The 26071-nt window shown below is 43.1% G+C and overlaps 1 protein-coding gene across 1 annotated transcript in view; it reads left to right on the forward strand.

The window, feature by feature from the left end:
* The first annotated feature begins 20104 nt into the window (after positions 1-20104).
* The window catches only part of ANO6 (anoctamin 6), a 79139-nt gene continuing 73172 nt past the window's right edge, over positions 20105-26071 (forward strand). The window contains exon 1 of the mRNA XM_061361192.1: positions 20105-20257. Coding sequence (XP_061217176.1) covers positions 20170-20257 — 88 coding nt within the window. The 5' untranslated portion in view covers positions 20105-20169. The remainder of the gene's footprint in view (positions 20258-26071) is intronic.

The following is a 26071-nucleotide window of genomic DNA, read 5'->3' on the forward strand; positions in this document are numbered from 1 at the left end:
CCTGAAAACAATGTTGATAACGCATCAATGTTTTAGTTGTTGCTATGTAGCATCTACCTCGGTCAAGAACTTTTCAGTCTCATGCTCTGCCAGTGAGGAAGGGTATGGGAAGCCAGGAGATAGCAGAGAGAGGACACCTGACCCAAACTAACCACAGGGGTATTCCATAGTGCAGCACATCATGCCCAGTATAGAAACTGGGGGGAGTCACCCAGAAGGCCCCAGTTGATGCTCAGGTCAGGCTGGGTATTGGTCAGCGCTTGGCGAGCAATTGTATTGTGCAGCACTTGGATTCTTTTTCTTGGGGGTAGGGTTTGTTCCTCTCTATTTCCTATTATTACTATTATATTGTTGTTATATTGTTGTATTTTTAATTTTATTTCAGTTATTAAATTGTTTTTACCTGAATCCACAGATTTTCTACTGTTCTTTTTTCAGTTCTCCTCCCCATTCCACTGAGGAGTGAAGGAGGTAGCGAGTGAGCAGTAGTGATTGAGCAGTGGTACTTAGTTGCCAGCTTGGCTTAAACCATGACACCCTTGCAGACAGAGGAAAACATGTTAAACTGAAAACATAGTGAACACACAGCCTCTAAGCACCACTCTCAAAACAAAAGCATGCTACTCAGCACACAGAACTCATGGACAGAACTCAGTTTTTACATTCAGAAGCAAGTAAATGAGCAAAACCCTGAAATGTTATTGCATAGTCCTGCTTCTCTATCTGTTTCTAAAGGGAAGTTCCTATATATAGGAAGTTCCTATAATCTGTCCTTAATTTGGTGGCTGTCCATGCTGGAGGTTCCTTCCTTCCCTGTCTGTAAAATCAACCTGCACTGAGGTTTCTGGGACAAACACCACTTATTTTGGGGATCAGTTTTCCAAGTCTGTTTCTCCAATTCTGGTGCAGTGAACAGGAGCTGCTGTCCCATGTCGCACCCCCACGCTGGGTTGGCAAACCTAAATTTTCAGTCCTACAAGTTCATTTGTGCAAATGAAGGCATTTTTACCTTTGAAAAATCATCTACTAGGCACTGAGATAAGTAACTGGGAGGCAAAATCTGACCAGCACCTGTGTATTTATCTTCTGCGTGGTTAAAAATACCAAAGCTATGAGTTAAATCCTGTTTATTTGAGGCACTTACATACTCCTGTCAACCTACAGGACAAATAAATGGGTATATTCAAATACTAAAGAGTATTTGAATGCACTAAAGAGTGCATAAACCATACAAAACACTTTCCTCCTTACATGAATGTGGTCAAATTTACATCAAAATGCCAACAAATGTCTAATTTTCTGTAATTGTTTAAAGGCCTCCAGAGGTTTAAAATATTAATTAAATGCATTTTTATTTTCCTAGAGAAACATCACCTACTCTGTTTAATAGTATTTCCAAACAGCAACCTGTTGGTATAAAAAACCCTCTCTGGTTTTCTGCTATTTTCTCTTCTTTTTCTTTCTTTTTTCTTTTCCTTTTTCCTTAGTAATTGTTTCTTCTTTTTGTTTTTTCTTATATTTTTGTTTCCTTTTTTCTTTTTTTCTTTTTCCTTTCCCCCCCTGCTTTCCCTCTTCTTTTTTCCTTTTTTTTTTTTTTTCTCTTTTCCTTTTTTTTTCTTTCCCTTTTTTTCTCCTTTCTTTTTCTTTCCCTTTACTTTTTTTTTCTTTCCCTTTTTTCTCCTTTTCTTTATTTCCGTTCCTTTTTTGTCGCTTTTCCCCCTTTTTCCCCGCTGTTCTCTCCCCTCTTTTTCTTTCCCCTTCCCCACGCCGCGCCGGTACTCGCTCTGACCTCCCGGCCGGGCGCAGCGAACGCCTAGCGGCCCCTCCGGAGCTGGGACCGGACGGTACCCGGGTGCGTGCTGCCACCCGGCGGCTACGGCCTGCCCGGCCCTGGCCGTGGCCCTGGGCTTTGCTCCAGCACGGGCCCCAGCTCTGACAAAGCTCCCGGGTATAGAAACAGCAACGAGAGAACTAATGAGCTACCCTCGGGCTGCATATCAATTGTGGTTAGGAGTGACGGTACTTAAGTGGCTATTAGTGCCTGCACCGGGCACGCACGGGTGAGCTTGTGTTTGATTGCACTGCTGTGACTGGAACATACTGCTGAATGCAGCGGTGGAAATCGCTACGCCAGCACTGACTCTTTCAAACCAGAATCAGGAAGCTGACAAGTGCCCAGGTGAAATAACTGTGTGCTCTTTCTTATAACATGATGACAATTTGATATCATTAATCTTATTAGTAAAACATTATATTTGTGTAAGGATTTGATTTTTTTTCAGTTACTTTCAGCAGCAATTTAAGAGTATTTCTAGATTACAGACATGCATACTGAGCAGGTTTAAGTCTCCTAATGCAATTGGAGTCACTGGAGCTACCTCAGTATGCATCTGTTGAAGAGCTTTCCCTAAGGATTTCTCTATTAAAGAAAAAAAAAAGCTTCATGCTGCACTCACAGTCTCTGAGAATTTATTTAATGTTATTTGTGGAAAAATTTATACATTGAAAAAATATTTTATCCAAAGCCAATGAGGAGTTTTCTTTATTTCTAGAGACTCAAACTATCCGATCTTGGACTATTCAGATAACCTCATAAAGATCCATTTTTATAGGCAGGCACACGTATTCTGTAAAACACACTCATCTTTTCTGATCTGTGAGTCTGGATTCTTTCCATTGCTGTTCCTTGGTCTATCAGTGATTTGTCCTTTGATCCTGAGAGGGTTTCTTAGCCTAGCAGTGTCTTGTAATGTTTAGATCAAGATCAGCTAAATACACTTTAAGAATTATTAACCTCTGTGGGACTGGAAAGGAGTTCTGAAGTACAATGGCCTTTCTCTCCAGCTGAAATGCCTAATGGCAACCCTTCCCCTGGAGAGTGCAATAACATCTGCTGGGGCTCTCTAGTTAACAGCTTGCTTCCAATGGTGGTGAGTGAAATTACAGAGGTGAAGCAGCTTACAAATGCTATTTTCACACACACTTGTCTCAGTACCATCATTACACACACCATCCTACAGGTCCTAATGAACACTAGCTAATTTATTACCTACATCTCTATGAAAAGCCAGCACATGTATGACTGGGAAAAGGTCTCATCTGTAGCTCTGGTTGGCTATATGATCCATCTAGAGCCCTCAAAACACTCAAATATTCATGACATCAGGTAGGTGACCTCTTCACTGACCATTGAGACCATCTGAAGGTGGCTGATGTGGCAGTGGGAAATAGGGACAGGTGCATAGTGTTCCTGTGTGAGCTTCATAGTGTGCCTACGTGCTGGTCCCAGCTCCCAAAAGCATCCAGAAGCCATGGTTTGCATGGGCCTATAGCTCTTCCTTCCCACACCCTTCCCAAAAGCCAGACAGATCCCAGCAGTTTGGCTTTCTTGATGGGCATCTCTCCTGGCTTTGGAAGTGGCAGTTTCTCACTGTCTAGATTTTCAAAGCCCATGGCATTTTATGGCCGTATCTATTTCAAAATATAAAGAGGAACAGCCAAATTGCATAGGCCACTCTATTTCCTTTAGAACAATCACTTATTTTCCAATTTCATTAGGAGCTAATGGGCAGCCTTTTTTTTCTTTGGTACTGGTGGTATTTATTCTGAGACTATTTCCTCTAATAGAACAGCTTAGCTGTTCGACTCACGAGAGAGAGCAGCTCTCCTTTGAATTTATGAGTGTATTATACCACTGGCCATAACTGAAGCAACCAGAACCATCTGGTAATTCATTCTTAATGAAAGCATATGTTTAGAAAGTTACGATTTTGCTTTGTTTTCTGTACCCTCTTCCCATGTTCTGCTCTTCAGAAAAGATAAACACATTTTAAATACTAAGCCTAGCCTGGGTTTTCAGGGATGAGCACAACCACAGAAAGTTTCAAAGAGCTCTAGGAAAAGGAAATTCACTGAAGAACTAACTAGTCCCACAAGGCTCAGGCTAGCGAATGCACAAACAAACTTCACAGGAGCTGCTAGTCTGCTTCCAGGCCTGAGCTTCCTACCTACTTTCACTTTAATACACAGTTTTCCTTGGTGAATCATTTTGTCTGCACAAACTTCTGAAGCCCTTCTCCTACATCCGCCTTTTCCTTTTTTTATACATCATGGTGTGCGGAGTCTCTTTGACCGGTTGAGTCAAAGGGATGCTCCACAGGTGCTGACCCTTTAACTTCACCAGAAAGGAAGATTTTTCTCATCTCAGGAAGCTATGAGGAAGCTCTGTAGATTACGTAGGAAAAGGCTTCCTCAAGAAAGTCCAAGGTATTGTACAGGCAAGAAGCCAACCAGAAGTGAACCTTAAACTCAGTTAGACCTAGTGGCTGGCCTTCTGTGATGCTTCCATGACCCACTGTAGCTCCCTGTGGGACCAGAGAGAAACCCTCTTCCTGGTGTCCAAGGCTCCAAGTGCTACTCGGAGCCACTCAGGCTGAAAGCAGTATTACTGCTCCTAGTAAGGGGCAGAGGAGGTTCCTCTGTGCTGACTGCACACCTGGGCAAGATACCCCACTCCTGATGTCTGGGCGCAGCACATCCCTGTGGAGACATGCTACCACTGCCCACTTGATCCCTCCTAGCTCCATGTGAAAGGAAGGAGGAGAGATGGAGCCACTCTAGCTGAGGTATGAAACAGGCATAGGCTATAACGATGTTTGCCTGTTGCTCTTGTTACCGTCCTATCAACTATTCATGGCATGGTACACTGAAGGAGTTTCACATTTTTTAAAATAGTTAATTTAATTTTTTACCCTTTTTTTCAATTTTTACTTCTTTTTTTTTTTTTTAATGGTTACTTTATTTTTTCAGTGGTGACAGTTTGAATTCCCCTCTGCTTGGCAGGACTACGCCTGCCCCATTCCACTTCCCAGACAGAGCCTGCTGTAAAGATGGCAAAGTTCTGAGCAGAGATTCAAATCCCATTTGGATTTGAACTGCTGCTTTAGTGTTTGGAGTCTTATTGGAAGTTTCCCTTCAGGAAGAAAAAATGACACAAAGTCAGATCTTTTTATGACTTTTGTCTCTTTTACACATAAAGACTAAACCCAAAGCTATCAAAAAAGGACAAGCACTTTATTCTCAGTTTCAAAATCCTTTCAGCAGAGATCTCATAGAAAGAAGTCTACAGCTATAGACTTTTTATGAGGCCACATGTCTAATACTTGCTGTGCTTCTCTTCTTGCTTTTCTAATGTGTCTCTGTGAGCCTGTGATACTTTTGCTGCTTCTCTTCGTGTCTAGCTCCATCACACAGTGCCCACACCTCTTCATTTGTATTCAGCCCAAAGAAAACCTTCTCTTTTATCTGGGAACCTTACAGTGGTGTATGTTGCTGTGTTCTTGGCAATAGCTGGGTTTGTTTCAGGTATCTAATTCCACAAAGGAGTTTTACTGTTTCTTACATTGCATTCTGAATGAAAAACAGCTGTTATGACCAACAGCTACAAGGAGATTTTTATAGAATCATAGAATCATAGAATAGTTAGGGTTGGAAAGGACCTTAAGATCATCAAGTTCCAACCTCCCTGCCATGGGCAGGGACACCTCGCTCTAAACCATAACACCCAAGGCCTCGTCTAACCTAGCCTTGAACACTGCCAGGGATGGAGCTTTCACAGCCTCCCTGGGCAACCCATTCCAGTGCCTCACCACCCTCACAGTAAAGAATTTCCTCCTTATATCCAATCTAAACTTCTCCTGTTTAAGTTTTAACCCATTACCCCTTATCCTGTCACTGCAGTCCCTAATGAAGAGTCCCTCGCCAGCATCCCTATAGGCCCCCTTCAGATACTGGAAGGCTGCTATGAGGTCTCCACGCAGCCTTCTCTTCTCCAGGCTGAGCAGCCCCAACTTTCTCAATCTATCTTCATACAGGAGGTGCTCCAGTCCCCTGATCATCCTCCTGGCCTTCCTCTGGACTTCTTCCAACAGTTCCATGTCCTTTTTATGTTGACACCAGAACTGCACACAATACTCCAAGTGAGGTCTCACGAGAGCAGAGTAGAGGGGCAGGATCACCTCCTTCGACCTGCTGGTCACGCTCCTTTTGATGCAGCCCAGGATACGGTTGGCTTTCTGGGCTGCAAGCGCACACTGAAGCCGGCTCATGTTCATTTTCTCATCGACCAGCACCCCCAAGTCCTTCTCCGCAGGGCTGCTCTGAATCTCTTCTCTGCCCAACCTGTAGCTGTGCCTGGGATTGCTCTGACCCAGGTGTAGGACCTGGCACTTGTCATGGTTAAACTTCATGAGGTTGGCATCAGCCCACCTCACAAGCGTGTCAAGGTCCCTCTGGACCTTGTCCTTTTTGTCCCAATGCTCCCTAACCCTCACTGAAACCACCTTTCAGAATGAAATTCTGACTTTGAGATTTGACCCTTAGAAAGGTCTGGGGTTCCTAGAGGAAGCTGCTTGCACTAATTAGATACATCAAAGTTGAAAGTTCACACTCTACAGTCAGAAATGTTCTTCAAGTGAAAGAAATATAAAACCAGAACAAAGTACTGCATCATGATACTTACCGCAAGGCAGACATTGCTGCTGGTATGGGAATTCCAGGCATATGATATAGCTGGGGATAGTTCAGCACCCTAGTTTGTTCCCTTCATGACCACAGGAGACTCTTGTCTCACACTGGGCTCCTTCCTACGCCAACCAACCCATTAGTACTTCAGTCTCTGTTCACAACCAGGAGTGCCTGGCTGTAATTTTAAAGAGCATGATGTCCCTTGCATCTCATCTGCATACTCAGATATCCCTTGCATATCACTGAGCATCACTGTTCCTTATCCCTGGCAGGCCACACCAGGAGGATGATCCCCAGAAACATCAGGGAAAAAGCATTTTAGGGCCTTCTAAACCAGAAGGACCAGGAGAGGTGTATCTCCAAGGGCAGAGCACCACAAACATGGGAAAGAGTATCTCCAAGGCTCTAAGAAAAGAAGCATGCATAGAAGGGATAAAGTGGGACCAAATTTCCCTCACACCAGCATAGGGGTAACACCAGCAGGGGCGGCCCCCCTCCTCTCTACTCCTTCTAACAGAGATATGGATGGATTCCCATATTCTCCAGGAATCTAGTGGGAAGGTCTAAAATCCTCATCTTCCCTGAAATATTGGACTGCTGTTCACAGCTCTCCAGACTAGAGGAATGAGGTGTTTTCTCTCTGTATTGTGCAACCTTCTGTGTCTTAAACCAAGACCATAAAGCAAATCAAAATCCATTTTATCTGTGCTGAGATGGACTGAAAACTGTTTTGGGGGTTCAGCAGAAGTCTTGCTGCAAACGCAGAGTGGGCCACTACCAAGACAGTCCACTGCTGGTCTGTTTGCCTGCCTAAAATGTCATATCCTTCTCTAATGCATGGTCTTGTGTTAAAAAGCTCTTACCAACCATCAAACATAAACACGCGTTGGCAATTGCACGAGAAGTTAATTGCACCCACAGGTAGCTGCAGCATGTGTCTGTTGTTTGATGAGACTGCTCAAGAGCTGACGGCCACATTTGGAAGCAGAAATATCACTGTGCAGAGACAGCCTAGTCCAGCATGGATCTATGTTCAGTGTCTGGCTGTATGTATGTATGTACTGTATGTATGTATGTACTGTACAGTACACACTGTTCTGTATGTATGTATGTATCAATTTGTTTGTATTACACCGGCACAAAGACTGCTGTTGAAAAACCTTGGCAGTTGCAAGGTCAGGGATCTCCAGGTTAGAAGAGGCTTTTGCGACTTACATTTTGACACCAAGTATGGTTATCTTATAAAGTACTATTTTTGCCACAGGACCTTTGTTTCACCTATCAGGATGAAAATGGGACCCCCTTGGAGAAGAAACCATTTGGTGCTTTGCTTTAGCCACACTATCCTGCATCTGCCATGGTCAGCGTGCAGGGCTATGTTCAGCTGATGGGCTCTGCTCTGATGCTGCTTCTCTGAAGTCACAAGCACTTATTCATAAGACTTCCCATGGCAGGGCTCTAATATTACCTTATTTTAGCTAGCTACAGCTCCACTCCTGAGAGCAATAGTTATTATGTGGAGGTTTTTTGTCCACATAATAATTATAGGTAATTATGTTGTTATTATTACTGTGGTTGGCTGTTTTTTTCCGTTAAGACTTACAGGAAAATAGTAACATGATGCTGGTTTATGGAGTGTAACCTAAAGTACGTGCACTGGGTAAACCTACTAAGTACCTGCAGACAGCCAGCATTTTAGCATTTCCTTAATTCTTCTCAATTAGTATCAGCACCATTTCATGCTGTTTAATTACTTTAATGTCTTTTAGAAAGAGTGACAAATAGAGTAGTTTGACATGCCACATTCCTGCACCCAAGCCAAGTTGCTCCTGCTTAAATAACTGCACCAGAAAATAATGGGTTATTGAAAACAATTTTAGCAGAAATTAACTTTAACAGAATTAATATTAGTCTTGTCCAGTTAAGGGAGCCAAGTTAAGGGCAACCTGACCTAGTTGAACATGTCCCTGCTCATTGCTGGGGGGTTGGAGTAGATGACCTTTAAAGGTCCCTTCCAACCCAAACTATTCTATGATTCCATGTTTCTATGACTCTATGACACTATGATTAAGAGAAACTGATAGTTGCAGGTTAGGCATGGATAATTAGAAAGTCATCTCTTAGCAAAGAAGTAAATAAAGGTTAGTGAACCAGGCCTGATATTAGACTTGGCTGGAACAGTTCAAAAATCACTAAAGGTGAACATAACCTCTTGGGAGGTCTGTATCTGTAGGGAGGGGTCCAATTCCCATTGCACCTTACCCATGGTAAGGTGAAGGCTGTGCTGCAGTATTTCCACATGATTTACTGTATCTGTTTAGAAACTGAACTTCACAATTGGTGCAATACAAAAATATGGTGGTGAAATTGCAAATAAGTAGGCAGTGAAGGTGCAGACATGTTTCTGAAGTGAACTTGTGAATTAATATAAGCAGAGTTTATTCTTTTCTTGCTTGTTAGCAGTAAAAGGCTGTAATTATCCAGGACTCTGCAGGGTATGCACAAAATTGATCAGTGCAGAGGTAAACTGCTCACTTGAGCTGTGATTACTGAAAACCATCAGTTGGTTTCAGGGGATTCAGAGTTGCTGATGGCAATACAAATACAGTAAAAGCATCCCAGGTGTTCTGAAAGGAATATCACATAACAGAGTACCGACTGATCATTCAACAGTAGCTTCCACAAATGTGTTGCTGGGAGAGTTATCGTGATTTAATGGGCATCATGATTGAAGCATGCCCCAAATAGCCTGAATTTACTGAACTGATTAAACTGGTTTTAAAAGAGCAACAGCAATCATATCATTTAGTTTCACCATACTTCAGTATAGTGTGGAAAATAATATGCTGGGCTATTTTGGGTTGCAGGGGCATATTGACTTAGAGAGATACAGCAACACATCAGGCATGCTGCCATGTTTATGTAGCTTCTGGACTGGCTGGCTGGCATCTAGTCAGCTCTTAGCTTGGGCAAAATAAGCTCAAATCTGTTCACACCTTTCTGTGCATTGGCAGTGATGTGTCTCCACTCCCTCCATCCCCACACTGAATAATTGAATTTAACAGAAAATATTATTATGGTATTTGACATTGGATTTACTGTTTAATAATATTCCTTCGGAATAGAAGGTTAGGAAAAGTAAGAAAGAAGAAGCAGGAGCTGTAGTGATTTGGTGTTTCAGTTCCCACATTTGATAATAGTCACATATGTAACTGGAAGGAAAAATTCTTCCTTCGAAACACTAATTTCCAGTTGCAACAAGCAGAATTACTGTTCACAAAGCAATTACCATGGCTTCAAATTGCAGATCTGGAAAACTACTGCAAAGTGTTTAATAGATCCTCTGTATTTGCCGTATTTCCCCTGGCCTGATGACAATACCTGATGTGAGGATGTTTCTGTTGCAGCCCACGTGCTCACAATGAGGAGGAGCTTCAGGTCTTTACACACTAGCCTGAGGTACATTTCTTGTTTTCCTTAGGGAAAATCAATGAGTTTCACATCTGCATGGTCTGCAGGTTGATCCTACTGTGCTTGATCCAACTAGCTCATTTCAGGAACCTGGGAATCAGGGAAAATGCTATTTCTTGCACATTTTTCCACAAGCAGCCCCAGGCCATTTCTGAGTACAGGATCCTGGCACAATCATACCTTGAGTTTGACCGGTTACTGCTGGGTTTCACCTCAACTCCAGGTGAATGCTTGCAAAGGCTTTTATTTCTTGTTTGTGGAATGTTATGTGCCTGCAATTGGAGGAGAACAAGGTTCTGCAAATTCCTGTTTATCTCACCCTCGAGTTTCTCTGGGTTGGTAACAAGTCAGAGGCAAGCTGTAAGATGTCATTTCACAGCTCAGTTGTGAGCACATCCACGTAAAGCCACATTCTGTCCTTGTTTATGGTCTGCAGCTCCGGTGGTTTCACTGGGGAGTTGATGGAGGAAATAAGGTCGGGATGCAGTTTCTTGAGTCCAATCCCACTGAACTCACTCTTGCAAGCTTGTGGGTTTCCTCCCCCTAAAGCCCAATGCAATGGAAGGAAACACATGCTCCTCCAAGTGACCATGGAAACTGGTGCCTGGGTTTCCAAGGTGATTTTCTGGCAAGTGTTCGAAGAAGGAAGCGGTAACAAAACAGGATCCTGGGCAGCAGAAAGCATCCACATTCCTGGCGATGCAGCAGCCTGCGCTGAGGAGGCCAAACACAGAGACACACAGAGCAAACTCCTCCCTTTAAAATCACCATCGGTGTCAAACATAGAGCAAAGGATGGGTAGCTCAGTCAGTGGTCCAAGCTTCCTCACGCATCTGTTTCCTTTCCTGCTTCTATCTGGTGAACAATATTTTGTCTTATCCAGCTAACATTTTAAGTCTCTTATAAACTTACTTTCAATAGAAAATAAAAGAGCAAAATGACACAGGGAGATTAAAAAGAAGCTGCTTAAAATCAATTCATACCCTGAGGTCAGGAAATTCTCACACTTTATAGAGATATATATATTTAATGCTTCACAGTAGTAAATAAGAGTGGTTTTCTAAACTGTGCTTTACAAGGCATGGAAGATATATGAAGAAGGATCAATTTCTCTTTCAAGAGTAATAGGGAGACTTTGCAGAACACATTGGTATTCCTCATTGGGCTTCAAACCAGCACACAGCAGGACCCCTCATTCTGCACCTTTCAGGAGGACCAGCCTGTCCTCCTGTCTGTCAGCTTAATTCTATCTGCCTGTTGGAATAATTCCTTCTTGGAGTAAAGTTGAAATACAGAGGTGCAACATGGCACAATGGAGTGGAGGAGGAAGGACTGGTGCCAAGACCGTTTCCTTTTGTAGCAGAAAGATACACACAGACATGTGCTGCCCTAACTTCCAGACAAACGTTAAAGCCTGTCACAGAATGCCAACACATCAAGAATTGAGGAGTCTACTGATGCACATTGGTTATGTGACCACAAGCAAGTACAGACATAGCATTTAACAGCAGAACAACCCAGCAACAGGGATATTACCGGGGATTTGAGGACGGACTGTTGTAAATTAAGACCAGCCCCAGCATGAGCACTACACATCCTGATACCAGAAGTCTGATTTGGAAATAGCAGAAATCCATTTCCTTTTTGCTGGAAGAGGAGCCAAAGGAGCTTGCAGCTTTCCTCTACCTGTCAGGAGGAGCTGCAGAGTTCCAAAAGCACAAACATGAATCAAACTGTTGCTAAGTATTTTCTTGTGCGTTTATGTTCATGTTTTCAGCTCTAAGTAAAGCCTTATAAAGCTTGATTGCCAGGCTTTTCATTAGAGCCAGAAGGTCCTATTCTATCCCTGCAGGACACAATTATTGACAAGTTATTTTAAGATTGTTTTGTGGCCACAGGATAGAACCAAATTATTGTTAGCAGTGCTGGGAAGTATTTTGTCATTAAGTCTTCACTTATCTAATTGTGGGGTTGATTACAGAATTCCTCTTTCTTCTTTCCTTCTCAACTCTTGATGGAGAATCTGTGCTAGCAAGTGGTGAGGGAGTTGTACAAGAGCAGTCACTGAAAGCACTTTGTTTACCACAAACCCAAAGGCTTTCTGAAAGCACGTGGAGGAAGCACTTGCTTCTCCTGCTGGAATTAGGAAGTGAAAATGAACACTTGCTACAGTGTGGGATGCATCGGCCACCACAGTAACGGGACAGTGACAATAAGGGGAAGGGACGTAACCCACATGAGTTAGTCTGTGCCAAGACCACCCTTTCTGACCTTATCATCAATATTCCCATATGCATATTTGTCACAAGTTCAGGCTTTTATTCCAAGAACATATATCTCACTGATAGCACTTCCCTGTGTAGTCCGAACACTCAATTATACCACGTGGTTGTGTGTACTCCTTTACTTCCCATCCAGACTGTACCTGCACTTTGACACGGGAATGCTGCACTACACTGCTCAAATTAGTATAACAATTTCCACTACCAAATGTAGTCATTTGCATCTTCTCAGAGCACTAAGACAAAATCGATTTGCAGTCTCACATGTGGGACATACCTTCTCCAGCATCTCCATGATGCCCACATACTGCAGGTAATTCAGAACAGCTTGGTATATCCCCATGCAAAGGGCAGCAGTACTAGCACAGAGGTACTACTAGCATGCAGAGGTGCTAGCATCAGCTTTGAAAGGCCAACCATATCCTGGGCTGCATCAAAAGAAGTGTGACCAACAGGTTGAGGGAGGTGATTCTCCCCCTCTACTCTGCTCATCTGAGACCCCACCTACAGTACGGAATTCAGCAACCTGGTCTAGTGGAAGGTGCCCATGCCAATGGCAGAGGGGTTGGAACCAGCTGATCTTTAAGGTCCGTTCCAACCCAAACCGTTCTGTGGTTCTATGATTCTATGACTAGTCATGTTAGTAATGCAGCCTACTTGAACTAACCCACAAGGGTGACTTTGCCTTCCAACCCACCTACGTATAGTAATGTTGCAGTGTATTGTGTGCTTGCAGGGTAAGGCAGGATGACTCAGAGCATGCTCTGTTTTGAAGTGTGAGTAATATTTGGTACACTCATTTCCTGTGACTGAGGGATATCCTGACACACATGGGAGTAGTTTGGGATGGGTTTTTTAAAGTACAATTGCAATATCATAGAACTATTATAGCACATTGCAAATAAAATGATTGTATGTGGTTGTTCATAGTTCAACTGTTAAAGTAACCCCATTAACTCCTTGAAATTTAAATATTCTGAACTATTTGAGTTCAGACATTTGTGCTAGAAAAAGAAAAGCATTTGAACTCTCAGTCCATTATTTTAAGACACATATTGGCCATTATAGACCTTTCCTAAGAATTAAAAGCTTTGTATTAAACAGGTTAGAAATATCAGACAAAAAGTTTTCCATAATTACCGTGTCTGCATCCCATACTAAGGACAGCTGGTGAAAGAAGGTAAAATGAACACATAGGTAGGAGCCAGCAGAAGACTTGGCAGCACTTATGAGACTTGTGCATAAAGTAATTACACACCCCACTAGTCTGAGATCAATTATTTATAACCTCTTTTATGTATTGGAGCTCACATTTTATTGGCAATTGTTATTACCAGTTCACTTCAATAGAGGGCAAAAGAGACTGAAGTTGTCATCTCAGCCAAGAGGTTGCATGCAAGAGTGAGAATGAAGAAATCTGGGAGGATTACATACAACTGGAAACGTAACCAAGGTAAAAGAAAAATACTAGAGCTGTACGGAGTTTGGGTAACTTTAATTTCTCTTCATGCTTCACTGCTCTCCCTACCTGTGATCACACTGGAATGAACACAAGGACCTGATGAAACAAAATGATCTCAAAACTCTTCCGTCATTTTGCTCTATACTTGAACATAGTGCAAGCACTAACTTAACAGTACCACGAAAAATATATGATGTGGTGAACTGAACGTACATTCTCCTACATTTTCTTTTATTGACTTTTAATGCAGCAAATTTCTGAATAATTTAGTGCACTTAGGGGAATTCCTTCGGAATGACCATTTCATTTGTTTTTATTTTCTCTCTGATTTTATTCCTCCATTAGAATAGGGGCTCTGCAGGCTACCTAAAAGAGCATTTCAAATGGTGTCTTTTCTGTTCCTGAGTTTCAGTTTCAGTAGTGCTTTAAAATTCACCTCCTTTCAGACACAGGGACACACTATCCCAGCAGTCATTAAAAAGTCAAATGTTTTATGAAATATGAAATAATAGACTTTGTTTGGCCCCTGGAGTAATTGCTTCTTTCAGTTCAAGTAAGAGCGCAGAATAGAAAGATGCCTATGTTCTCTGCTCTGCAATGGATCCCAAGGTGATAGGCCACTTCGACCTCTGTATCCTTAAAGAATTCCTCACACCATGGTACTTGTCTTCTGCTATTCTCCCCAGATTTTGTCTGCACTGTTATCATTTGTTGTAATGGCCTTAATACAGTATTTTTCAATAACTGATAGCTTTCCTTATAACTTTTTGTTGTGTTTTTGACCTACCAATCCTTCAAACTTGCTGTCTGCTTTCTTGATGCTCATGGTCTTTATTCTGCTGGGACCTTGGTTTAAGCAGTATGGATTTTGACCCCCAGCAGTTTGCAAACACTGTGAAAGACAGCAAAATTATCTTGACAAATGAGGAAGAGTTGATCAAATGAGGAAATATAATAAAAACAAGGGCAAAAATGTCTACTTAGGGGCAGAAAATCAACTACAGAACTACAAAATGGGAAATAGGCTGACAAAGAACTCAAGTACAGAAATTAATCTAAGACTAATCACAGAGTGTAACAGAAATATGAGTTGACAGCTGCTGCTGCAAAAGAAGTCATTGACAGTCTGGGATATGTTAGAGGGAGCATCACATTCAAAATGTTACAGGAATCGCATTCATTGTGGGTAAGGTCTTACCTGGAATACAGTATTTGTTGTTGGATGCTGTACCTTAAAATAAAGAACTAGGCAGTGGAAGAAGGTGTGAGATACTGACTTGCAATGAAAATAGAAAGATGACAGAAATGAAGCATGAATGCATATAGTTGTGTAAGCACGAGGGTAATGTAAAAAATTGACTCTATTACTAAACAAGGGCATAGTCCACAACATTAAGATGAAGGGTTGCTGCCTGTATTAAGCTGAGGACTGCACTCCAGTAGAACGAGACCACAGACTGCCTGTCAGCAGAAGACCCTACTCTCTAACAAGAGGAAGATGGGAGGAAGGTAACAGCATATCATATATACCATTCCTGTTCCTTTTTTCCCAGCTAGAATACAGACTATGGCCTTAAGGAGCTTGGAGCAGATGTGTCTAAAATTTATGGAGGTTGAAGTAAAAATTCTGATGCAAAGAATCAAGCCATAGTGATTTTTGTCTCTTGAGTATGAAGGATCTGCCCAAAAATCAGTCTATTGTTGCTGTTTAACATATGATGAGGACCTGATACCTGGCATCCCTTCACAGAATTACAGAGCAGCTGAGGTTAGAAGGGACCTTTGGAGGTCATGGGGAGGGAGGAGTTTCTAGTGCTAGTTGCCCAGTGCTGTATTCAGGCAGCTTTTGAGTATCTTCAAGGATGGACCTCCCCAGCCCCCTTGTTCTCTGTGTTGGACACAAGTGACCCTGGCCAGACCACCCGAACACTTACATCTTGGCTCTGTCAAGTATGTGGGTGTGAGAGTCCAAGTGAATGAGACCATTGAGAAAAGGCCTGTGAGTGGGTAAAGCCAATGTACTCAAGAGATTTTGTAAGATAATATTGTATTCTCCTTCCACAGAGTCTCACACTGAGATTTTTAGACTAACAGCAGAGAATACAGACAGCGATGCATGCTGGAAGGCTAGAAGGCCTGGGTTTGTGTAATCTGGATAAGAAAAGCTTCAGAGGCATTAAGATGATTATTTTCCATATGTAATATGCTATTATTAGGAGGACAACAACCAGCTGTTGTCATGGATGCTGGGAGAAAGACAAGAAGAAAACAGCTTCAGTTGCTGCAATTGGCTGTGTATTGACAGGAGTGAACTCTGGCAAGAACACCTGGGGACCTCGTGGACTGCGAAGCACGTGAGCAGCAAATATTTGTCACCAATGTCTGGGTACATTCAAACCTGCCTTACTGCTAGGGCTTGGACCAGGCTAGCTGTCAACAGCGTATTTCTGATGCTTGCTGCCAGATTCATTGTCAAAGGCTCTGTGACTCAGAGACCCTGGTGCCAGCCCAGATCCATGTCAGTTAAACGCTTAGTGCCTGTGCCAAAGTTTTGTCACCAGTGGACTAAACAATCTCTTTCAGTCTCTCCCTGACCTATGTTGTTAGGGTTGCTATGAAACCCTTACCCATGGAAGCAATTTTTCCACTGGCTCCGTGGACCTCTGCTCTGTTTCTCACTACCAGAAATGTTAAAACACTTTTATTTCTTCTATAAAATTGAAACCAGCCATGCTAGAACTGGGGGGCGGGAGGGAAGGATCTGGTTCAGCCTAACTTCTTCATTTCAGATGGCTTCGGAAAAACTCCGCTTCTCAGCTCCAGGTTACACAACTGCATTTCTTTGAGCGGATCTCTTGTTATTATCAGTCTGACAAGGAGATGGCAGCAGGGTGGTGCTGTTGCGTTTTTCTCTTCATTTGCTTTCTCTGGTTTTCAGGAGCAACAAAACGAACCTTCGGAAGCTTTGGTGCTGCGGTGCTTTCCTGAAAGCACACACGGAAGTGGCTGCGTTAGGTATCAAGGTAAAAAAAACCAATAGCGATGTGTTTTCAAAGAGTTTACAGGAATTTCAGTGCTCCTATCGCCTTTTCAGATACCTGCAAAACCCAGCTCCGAAGTAACCTGCGAAATGAGCATTCAGCTTCAAATTCACGTTCAAAGGCTGAATGAATCCCTCAATGTTCATGTTCTCTAATTGCGGGGAGAAATCCTCCAGTGCGACCAGGACTGAAGAGGTCGATCCTCTTCCTGTATTTTTATGAGGATCCACTTAAAAACATTTTGTGTATAGCCTGGTTTTGAAATGCTTCTCTTTTGTACACATTTATTTTGCACTTTGCAGCTTTTCGATTACCTCTTCATTCATGAAATGTGAAAATGGGAAGTGTGTAACCAAGGTAACAGTGATGTCCCTGGTGTGTATCCGAGAGCACACAAATCTCTAGTCACGGTCCTAAGCCAGGCTCTACCTTTCTGTAACAGTCCCTGCTCTCCTTCGATCACTTACAAAATGAGACCTCACCATTGGGACCACATTCTGGGGAGGACCCACAGGGAAGGAGGACAGCTGAATATTACACAACACAGATATATAAAGATGTCACTGCATCTGTTTGCTGGACTCATTGAAACCATGTGGTGTCTGCAGCCTTCTGAACACTTCTGGCAAGAAGCAGCGTGATTCATTCTCTCCATGTCACCTCACAAAGTGTAAAACCTGACAAATGGTCGTGACAGTGAGTAAGGCACATGCTGAGATGGGCAGAGGCAGGCTGGCTGGGTCACAGGCCAGCACACCAGGTTTCTAACTTGGGACATAAGAAAACACATCTTAGCAGGCATCATGACTCCTTTTGGGTACCCCCCTATCATATTGCCCTCCTGCAGTTCAGCTCTGTGAGGCCTGCTTTATCTAACACAGTGAGAAAAACGGTCAGTGTCAGATGGTGCAGATAATGCTCATTTGCTAATACTGGTGCTGGCATGAACAGGGTAGAGAGAGGTAGTTTCTGTTCTGGTGATTTCACTTATGCCCTTGCAGACCACTTCCCTCTTCAAGCAATCAATGTGAGGAGGTCTTTGCTAAGCAGAGCTGCTCCAAAACTTCCCAGTTACATTTCTCAACTCATCTTTGTCTGAAAGTGCTTGCACTTTGACTTGTTGTAATGCCGGGCCCTGCTGTGACTCTAGCCCACAGCTGCCTGACAACAGATAACCGTATTAGCAAGTGACTGGCTTATCTGACAAATGGCATTTCGTCCAGATTCCTGTTTGTACACTTCAGACATCCTGGGTCCTATGGGCCATTTTTGTATCAGCAATAGACTAGAGATTGAAAATAGATTGCTTATACAGTATTTATTGCTTTATTCAGGGGGAAAAAAAAAAAAAAAAAAGAATATCTTGCTCTTCTTATCTTCTCCTTTCCTTAAACACAACTCCCTGTTTCTTCAATCCGTTTTTCCAGTCTCATTTCCATTTCTTCCCAATATTCCAGCTCCTTCCAGCTCCTCTTTGGGTACTCCTCCAGATATATTCCAGTTTTAGGAACCCTCTACTTTTCCTCTGGGACCAATACATGTGAGTAGATCAGTATACTGCTGAGCTTGAGTGCTCATGTAGCAAATCCCTTCTCATGAGTATGTTTGCCCCCACAGCATTTCTGCACAGTGACAATTCTGCATTCCCTCCGTTGCAAAACTCTGTTAGCTTGTATCTGGAGATGGAGATGAGGACAAGCTCTTGGCTAGGAAATAGTTAACCGTGTTGAATACATCAGTAGGGCTCTAATGGGCTTTGAATCCAGTCCTTCAGCATTCCCCCTCCCCAACTTCTGCTAGTTTCTGTCAATTCTCACTGGGTTAGGGGGGTTTATATACGTGGGCTTCACGTTTTCGGGCGTATTTATCAGTGCTGAGTTCTTCAGTGCCTGGGTGCATCATCTGACTTATTGCAGGGTTTCACTCCTGACCCATTGCCAAAAGGTCATGCCAAAACCTATGAATGAAGCCAGAGACATCTTTGTATCTTCACCCTGGATGCTGTTGAAAACCTGTTCCCTAATTAGTTTTAAGATGGTGTTTGATCAGCTTATTATATGATCATGAATACAAATACTATGATATGGCCAACTGAAAGAAAAATAAAGAAAAAGAAACAAAATGTGCAAAGGAGTAACAGGTTCAGTTTTTGTTCCCACTATAAAAAGAAAGATGGTACCAGAAAAGGGCCACAAACATGGTCCAAGGACTTGGATGCCTGCTATAAGAGGAAAGGCTGAGAACTGGGTTTGTACAGCCTTGAGAAAAAAAAGGCTCAGGGGAGACCTTATCACCTTATCAATGTCCCAGTATTTAAAGGGTGGCTACAAAGAAGACTGAAACTCCCTTTTTACAAGGAGTTACATGGAAAAGACAAAGGGCTATGGCCCAAGATACTCCTGGGGAGATTCCAGTTGGGCATAAGAAGAAAATTTTTCACATGGAGAACAATCAGCCATTGGAATAATCTCCTCAGGGAAGTGGTGGATTCCCCAACATTGGACATTTCTAATACAGCATGGTGGGACATCTAGTCTAGGTCATGCTTTGTCTAGAAAGGTTGGACGAGATGATCCTTGATGTCTTTTCCAGCCTGATATTCTATGATTCTATGATTGAATGATTAGTATGTTTTTTCCAGCTTCCCCTTTTTAATCACTCAGGATGCTGGGGATGGACTCTTCATTAGGGACTGTAGTGATAGGACAAGGGGTAATGGGTTAAAACTTAAACAGGGGAAGTTTAGATTGGATATAAGGAGGAAATTCTTTCCTGTGAGGGTGGTGAGGCACTGGAATAGGTTGCCCAAGACAGTTGTGAATGCTCCATCCCTGGCAGTGTTCAAGGCCAGGTTGGACGAGGCCTTGGGTGGCATGGTTTAGAGTGAGATGTCCCTGCCCATGGCAGGGAGGTTGGAACTTGATGATCTTAAGGTCCTTTCCAACCCTAACTATTCTATGATTCTATGATGCTATTACTGAAGTACATCAATGTGTCCTCTTACAGAACACGATTTTGACAGCGGTCGCTGCCTTTCTCTGCCCAAAGATCAGCAAGAGTCCTTTACCCATCCGCACGGTTCCAGCTGGAAGGTGATAACGATGTCCGAGCTAAGGAAACGCACTGATGCCTGCCCTGACCCCCAGAGCGCCTTCCTGCGGGCCTGCCAGCGGGCAGCACCAGCGCTGGGCTGGCAGCGGCGGGATGCGCTGGGAGCCCGCAGGCAGAGAGCCGGGATGAGGGCGGGCGGGAGGATCTGCTGGGAAGGTGCCGGCAGCCGCCCCGCCCGCCCCCCGCCGCCGCCCCGCCTCCGGGGCAGGGAGGGCTCGGGGCGGGCTTGGCTCCCGGCGGCGGGAGAGCGGGAGCGGGGGCCCGCAACGGCGGCACCATGAATGCGGAGAACCAAGATGTGCTGCTGGATCTGGAGGGGGAGGAGGAGGAGGGGGAGGAGGAAGATGATGATGATGGAGAGACCGGTGAGTAGGGGGCTGGCACGGGGAGGGTCCCGGGCGGCTGCAGCTTGGGGAAGTCGCCCGTGGAGCCGGTGTCGCGGTGGGGAGGGCACAAGCCCGGGGCCGGGGAGGGGTGTCGGGAAGGGTGCTCGCACCGCAGCTCACCTCCTCCCTCCCGCTACAACTTCTGGTGATGTTCGGTGCAAAAGGCGTGATCTCCTTGTCTGTGCGGGCGGTGCGTGCCAGGTGCGGCTGCCCCCTGGAGCGGCGTCTCCGCGCTCCTGCTTCCCCGGCATCAGCGCTGCCCGGCTGGCAGGGAAGCACCCAAAACTTTACCTGCACCTTTCCCTCTCCCGGGAGGCAATAGCTCCAGTCGGCACAGAAGCGGCGCTTGGCAGTAGCAGCGATGCCGGAGACCTTGTGATCTTTCAGCACTGGCACAGCCTGTGCCAGGGTGCCTTGGATCTTTGGGAAGTGTCAGGAATGCCAGGCCGCCCCGGGCAGCATCCCCGGGCCCATCCTTGTGGCTGGCAGCAGCGGCTTCTCACCGTCCTGCCGCGCTGGCGTGCCCCAGTCTGACAGCCAAGCAAAGGAGGGTAAATGAAACCACCCCCCTCCAGAAAAACATAACATAAATTGGCAAAGCATAGGAAGATGGTAGTTTTGCTGGAAAAATAAAGATATTGTGTCTGCCAGAAAAGCAGACAGTGAAATGACCAGAGCATTTTAAATACAGAGTATGTCCCAGCAGCAGGACAATGACATTTGTGTTTACTGTGGGAATTAATTCTATTAAAGTATTTCCAGAAAACAGCCCAAACGGGGTTGGTTCTCAGCTGGTTCAGACTGAAGGGTTCTATTCATTTCACTAAAGAGAAACAGATTTGCTTCAGTTCAGAAGCTGTTTCCAGATATTATTTCTAAAGTCTATTATTTCCACTTAACTTGTTAAAATGGATTTAACAAACAAGGAACACAGGCAAATGTCAGTTAGACAAGCAAGTAGAAGATAGATTTGTATATATAAATTTTATCAAATCACAAGGTTCTTGCTCATTTTTGTTCATGAGGATCATGAATGTTTTTACTGAGAAGTACAGAATTTGGGGGGGGGGGGGAGAGGGGTTAATATTGAGGCTGAATTTCTGCATTTTTTTAAATGCTCCTGCAACATTAACTCTCTCTGATGCTCCTGTTGCTTCTATTTAATAACCTTTAATAATGGCCAGTATAGTTTGACTCATTTATTCGGTCAGCCCACTCCAAAAGTGTATAAAGTTTGAGCCTCACCCAATGCCTCTGGAAATTGGGGGGTGTCTTTCTTCCAACATTACTAGCCTTTGTTTCAGCTGCTGTGGGAGTATCCCTTGCTTTACAGTAATAGTCCAAAGACAAATTCAGTTTTCCGTATGAAGTGAAGCAGAGGAGTTGTTTGACTCCACTCCATGAATTAAAGGGAGGTTCAGCACTGCAATGTAACAGTCAACACATGCCTTTTTCTTTCCATTCTTCACCCCAGAGAACAACTAAATTGTTTCTTACTCACGACTCTATCAAGTCCGTGGTTAGTTCAGCTCCCAGAGCTCAGCAAATCATGAGCTGCACGTTCTGCTTGCAAGGTACAGCAGTGAGGAACAACTCATGCTATGTGGCAAAACTGACTAAAAATTGAGTAGTGATGATTTCACAAGTTCTTATGCAAAGCCTGTTGGTGCACAGTGCCCAGCTCTATCGCATTCGCTATTCTGCCTTGCAAAATGCATGTGTAAGAGTCCTGAGGGTTTTACGTTAGGTATAATTACAGAAGAGCTGTTTAATTAGTCCGAGAAGCTTGTAAAGCATCCGTTTACTCCGTTTTATGGTACCACTTGCATCCGCATTTTTCCCAAGAAAGTCATCCCTGCTGTAGCAAGTAAGCAGGACTTGTGAGCTCTGTTCGAGATCAATCCCAAGTGCTTATAGCTCATCCGGAAAGCATTATTATGGCATATCAGACTTTGCAGACATGGCTCTGGCTCATGCTGGCATACAGGTGGTTCTGGTTATCCATGCTGATGACTAGTAAACCACTCAGGTCAGAAGCAGGCTTAAGCAGGAGTCAAGAGAAAGAGCTGCACTCATGAGTCCCAATCCACAGGAAGGTATCACAGTTACCTCCCTGCCATACCTAGCTTTGAAATGGTTTGTTTCAGTCAGACTTGTGCTTAAGGAAGAAAGGTTTCTCCTAAGGTCAGGCTTTTTAGACAAGTCAAAACCTTTTTTTTGTCCCAGTGCTTAAACAAGATGGTCAACTTTTTGTTTTGGAGTCAGGCTGTTTTCAAGAGGATTGCTACCTTAGTGGCATCAATTTGTTTCTGAGATATCTTGTTACCAGGCAGGAATGGTGGGAAGGACATTGACCTGCGGTTGCCACAGCATTCAAAATTCTCCAAACCCATTATTTTCTGCCTAGAAACTGTCAGACTGTAAAGTTTTTCTTTCCCTGGTGCCAAACCTCATACCATATCTAAATTAGTTTGCTTGTGTTTGGGGATTTACAGAGTATCTGAGCGTGCTTTCCAGAAAAATTCACTTCTGCAGACAATATCCAGAGGCATCCACTCTGGCGAACCATTCCACATGAAATACTCTTCTCTTTGTTGGGATATCTGTGCATCTTGCTCGCTTTGTTGTCTAGGTTTTGCTCAAATCTATCTTCTAGGTGTTCCTTCAGCCTTGAGTGGTCAGCGTATCTCCATTTTTCGACACTGCTGCAGTAATCATCAAGCCATGCTTTATAAGTGACCAAGGAATGGATGTTTGCGTTAACCTTTTTCTTGTCACACAGTGCAGATACTGTCCTCACGAGGATTACAGCTCTTCTTTCTGAAGAGGATTTCATGCTGCTGTTCAGCACGTGTTGTTACCAGTTACAGTAAAAATGTCCAACAGTACTGGCTTATTCAAGCCATTATTTTGGAGCTGCAGTATAAAATAACCACTTTTGTGCAGCCCACTGTACAACTGGAACCCTGTCCTAAGGGGTGATGTAATCCAAGTGGTGCAGAGCAGGCCCAGCTACCCTTCACCTCATTACTTTTGCTCACTGTTCTGCCCTCTGCTTGTTTCCTCATGGCATGTACTGAATTTTACCATATTGCCTAGCTAGAGCTTTTATTTTTTCATATTAAGTGGCTTCGTTAACTTGACTTGCTTCTCATATGACCCTACAAATATTGATATCCTATATGGTACTCTAATATGAATGGCAAGTATACCAACTGTGTTCTACACATTACTCCAGGGTTTGCTTTCATGATGCTGAGAAATGGTCAGTTCTCTGTGGAAGTCTTCTAAAGTCAATGGAAAGCCTTAACAGATTCCTAGGTTGAAAACTGTGGCTTTGTCCTATGATTTATTAACTTCAATTAATAGAAAATTGTCTTGTGCACTGTAATGTGTAAAACATAGTTAACTGTAGTTACCAGTAAAAGTGATCTACTGAGCAGTAGGTGCAGGGATCAGATCTGATCATTTTACAACATGCAAGGCTTTATAAGCAGATTCTTTAAAATACAGTGGTTCTGTTTCTGAAAGAGCAGTATCTTGCTTTCCAGTCTGCTTACAGTAATGACTAAGACTGTCCCAGTCCACTTTTATCACAGCTGGTTGTCTTTTCTTCTCCCTCTCTGTCTTGCCATCAACCTAAAAATGATTGGGCCGCATTTCAGTCCCGCACTGCCCTGAAGCAGATGGATGGGGATGATGGCTATGTCTGAGGGGCTGAGAAACAAGAATTTCTGGTACTGATTCTGTGCTCTGTTTGCAACATTGTCCTTGCCTCTGCGTAGGAGACAAGGAACAGGAGAAAGCAGGAATGCAGACACATGGTCTCATTTATTCTGATTTGCTATTGAGGCAACAAGAGACTTTTCATGGTGTACTGGCACTCGTACAGGTCCAGGAAACGCTGGCCTGTAATACTGGTCAAAATTTAAACTGCCTTTCATGCCTTCGTGTCCTTCCTCTCATACCTGTTATCCTGGTGGTTTACCCACATTAATTCCTCTCTTCTTACTTCTATATTTTTATGTTCAGCCTTTCCACCCGCTTTCATCAAATCCAGGACATGCAGCAGTAACAACCTTGTCACCAAGTGTGGTTGGATTTGAACAGTGCACTGCTGGTACCACACACTTTTTCAGTCTGATTTAATGATTTTTTTTCTTCAAATCTACTAAAACATAAATAGTGGGAGTATAAATATTTAACTACAATACAGTTAGGGCTTTGCATTGATTTATAATCATAAACTCTGGAGGAGATCAGAGTATTTCAAGAATCAGGCAGGGATTTATGAAACCGATAAGCTTCACAAATTTACCCAATTTTCCTTTTTTTTTTTTTAAGTTTTTCTTCCACAACAGAATTCCCAGTTGTCCACTGAAAACTTCCTGTACTTTGAAAGTACTCTTTGTTCTTCTCTTTTGGATTTAGCTATCCTGAACATGAGTGCAGTTTACAGATAAGTCTGCAATCTGTAGGAGGACTTGTTGTTTCCCATTATATCAACTTGCACAACTTCAATAGTATTAGTCCTGGCTTTTTTCCTGGTTATCAAGTCATTAAGTTGATGCTAGATACTTATCAAGGGTCATTCCTTAAAGTTTTTTCCTCCATTTATACAATCCCACAAGTTCTTTTAAAAGGAAAACCAACATACAGACATTTATGCTCAACATCTTAGATTTTCTAAATTACTTTCCAAGCATTTATCGTTTGTAAAAAGGAATGTTATTAAAATTGATATGTAGGAAACAGCCAAGCTTTTGTTACATGGTGCAGAGCACCATGCAGCAGTTCTGCAATGCTACAGTTATTGAAAGTAATGCAATAAAAAGCTCACAAATAATGGGCTCGTATCAGCTGGTTTGCAATTAATGCAGTATATCAAATTGCAGACAGAGGGCTTGAATTTCAGGAGACCAGAGGCATGGAAGGGGTGATGTACACATGCCAGAACAGACACTGTATTTCCACTCGAATGGATCTTTAAAAAGTAATTAGGGAAGGATAATGAATAAGATCTGTTTCTACATGCATGGAAAATTCACTGAAGTTGTTATCATTTAAACCACCTCATCTTAGTATTTCTTCATACCTGCCATTTTCTAAGAAACAATGGGTTGCCTGCTGTGGAATTAAGATCTAGTTTGCGACTAGATATGTGGCAAACCCCAAGGGGAACTGGTACTAAACCAGACGTTTTAGTAAAAAAAATGAGGAAACAAACTCAAGGGTGCTTTTGTATGAGAGCAATTACTTGTCATAAATTAAATAGTCTTTATAATGCCTTCCGGCTTATCCCTTGTAAAGTACAATGGATTTTGTCTTTTATTGTGGTTGTTCAGGTTTGGGTTTTTTTACTTTGAGATAATACATTCTTGTATCACCCTAAAAAAGTCAAATAAAGAAGCATTAGCCTAAATTTGGGATTAACTGGGCTAGGTTAGGTAAAAGCTTGCTCATTTTAGAGCACAAAATAAGGCAACTAAATATCCTGGGCTTAACATGAGGTCTTTAAAAACGGTGTTGCAGGCCTTGAGCATATACAGCTGCTGCAGTTGTATGTTTAACAAGATAATGTATTTAACAGGGTGTGAATGTCAAGGAGGAGGCACTGAAGAATGCTGCCAGGGGTTGGATTATGTATTGTTCTAACATTCAGGAGCAAAGTTGGGGACTGAGATACTATGTAAGTGCTGAGCTCTGTATGCTAATGAATAGAAAAAATCAGCTTGCTTTTGCTGGATTGTCACCATTGCTGCAGGGCATGACTCTGGCATGGTCCTTTCTAAT

This window comes from Neopsephotus bourkii, unplaced genomic scaffold (genome assembly GCF_033783945.1).
Source record: "Neopsephotus bourkii isolate Nb327-2 ecotype Australia unplaced genomic scaffold, CSIRO-AGI_Nbou_v1 NB_1053, whole genome shotgun sequence".
Classification (NCBI taxonomy): Eukaryota; Metazoa; Chordata; class Aves; order Psittaciformes; family Psittacidae; genus Neopsephotus; species Neopsephotus bourkii.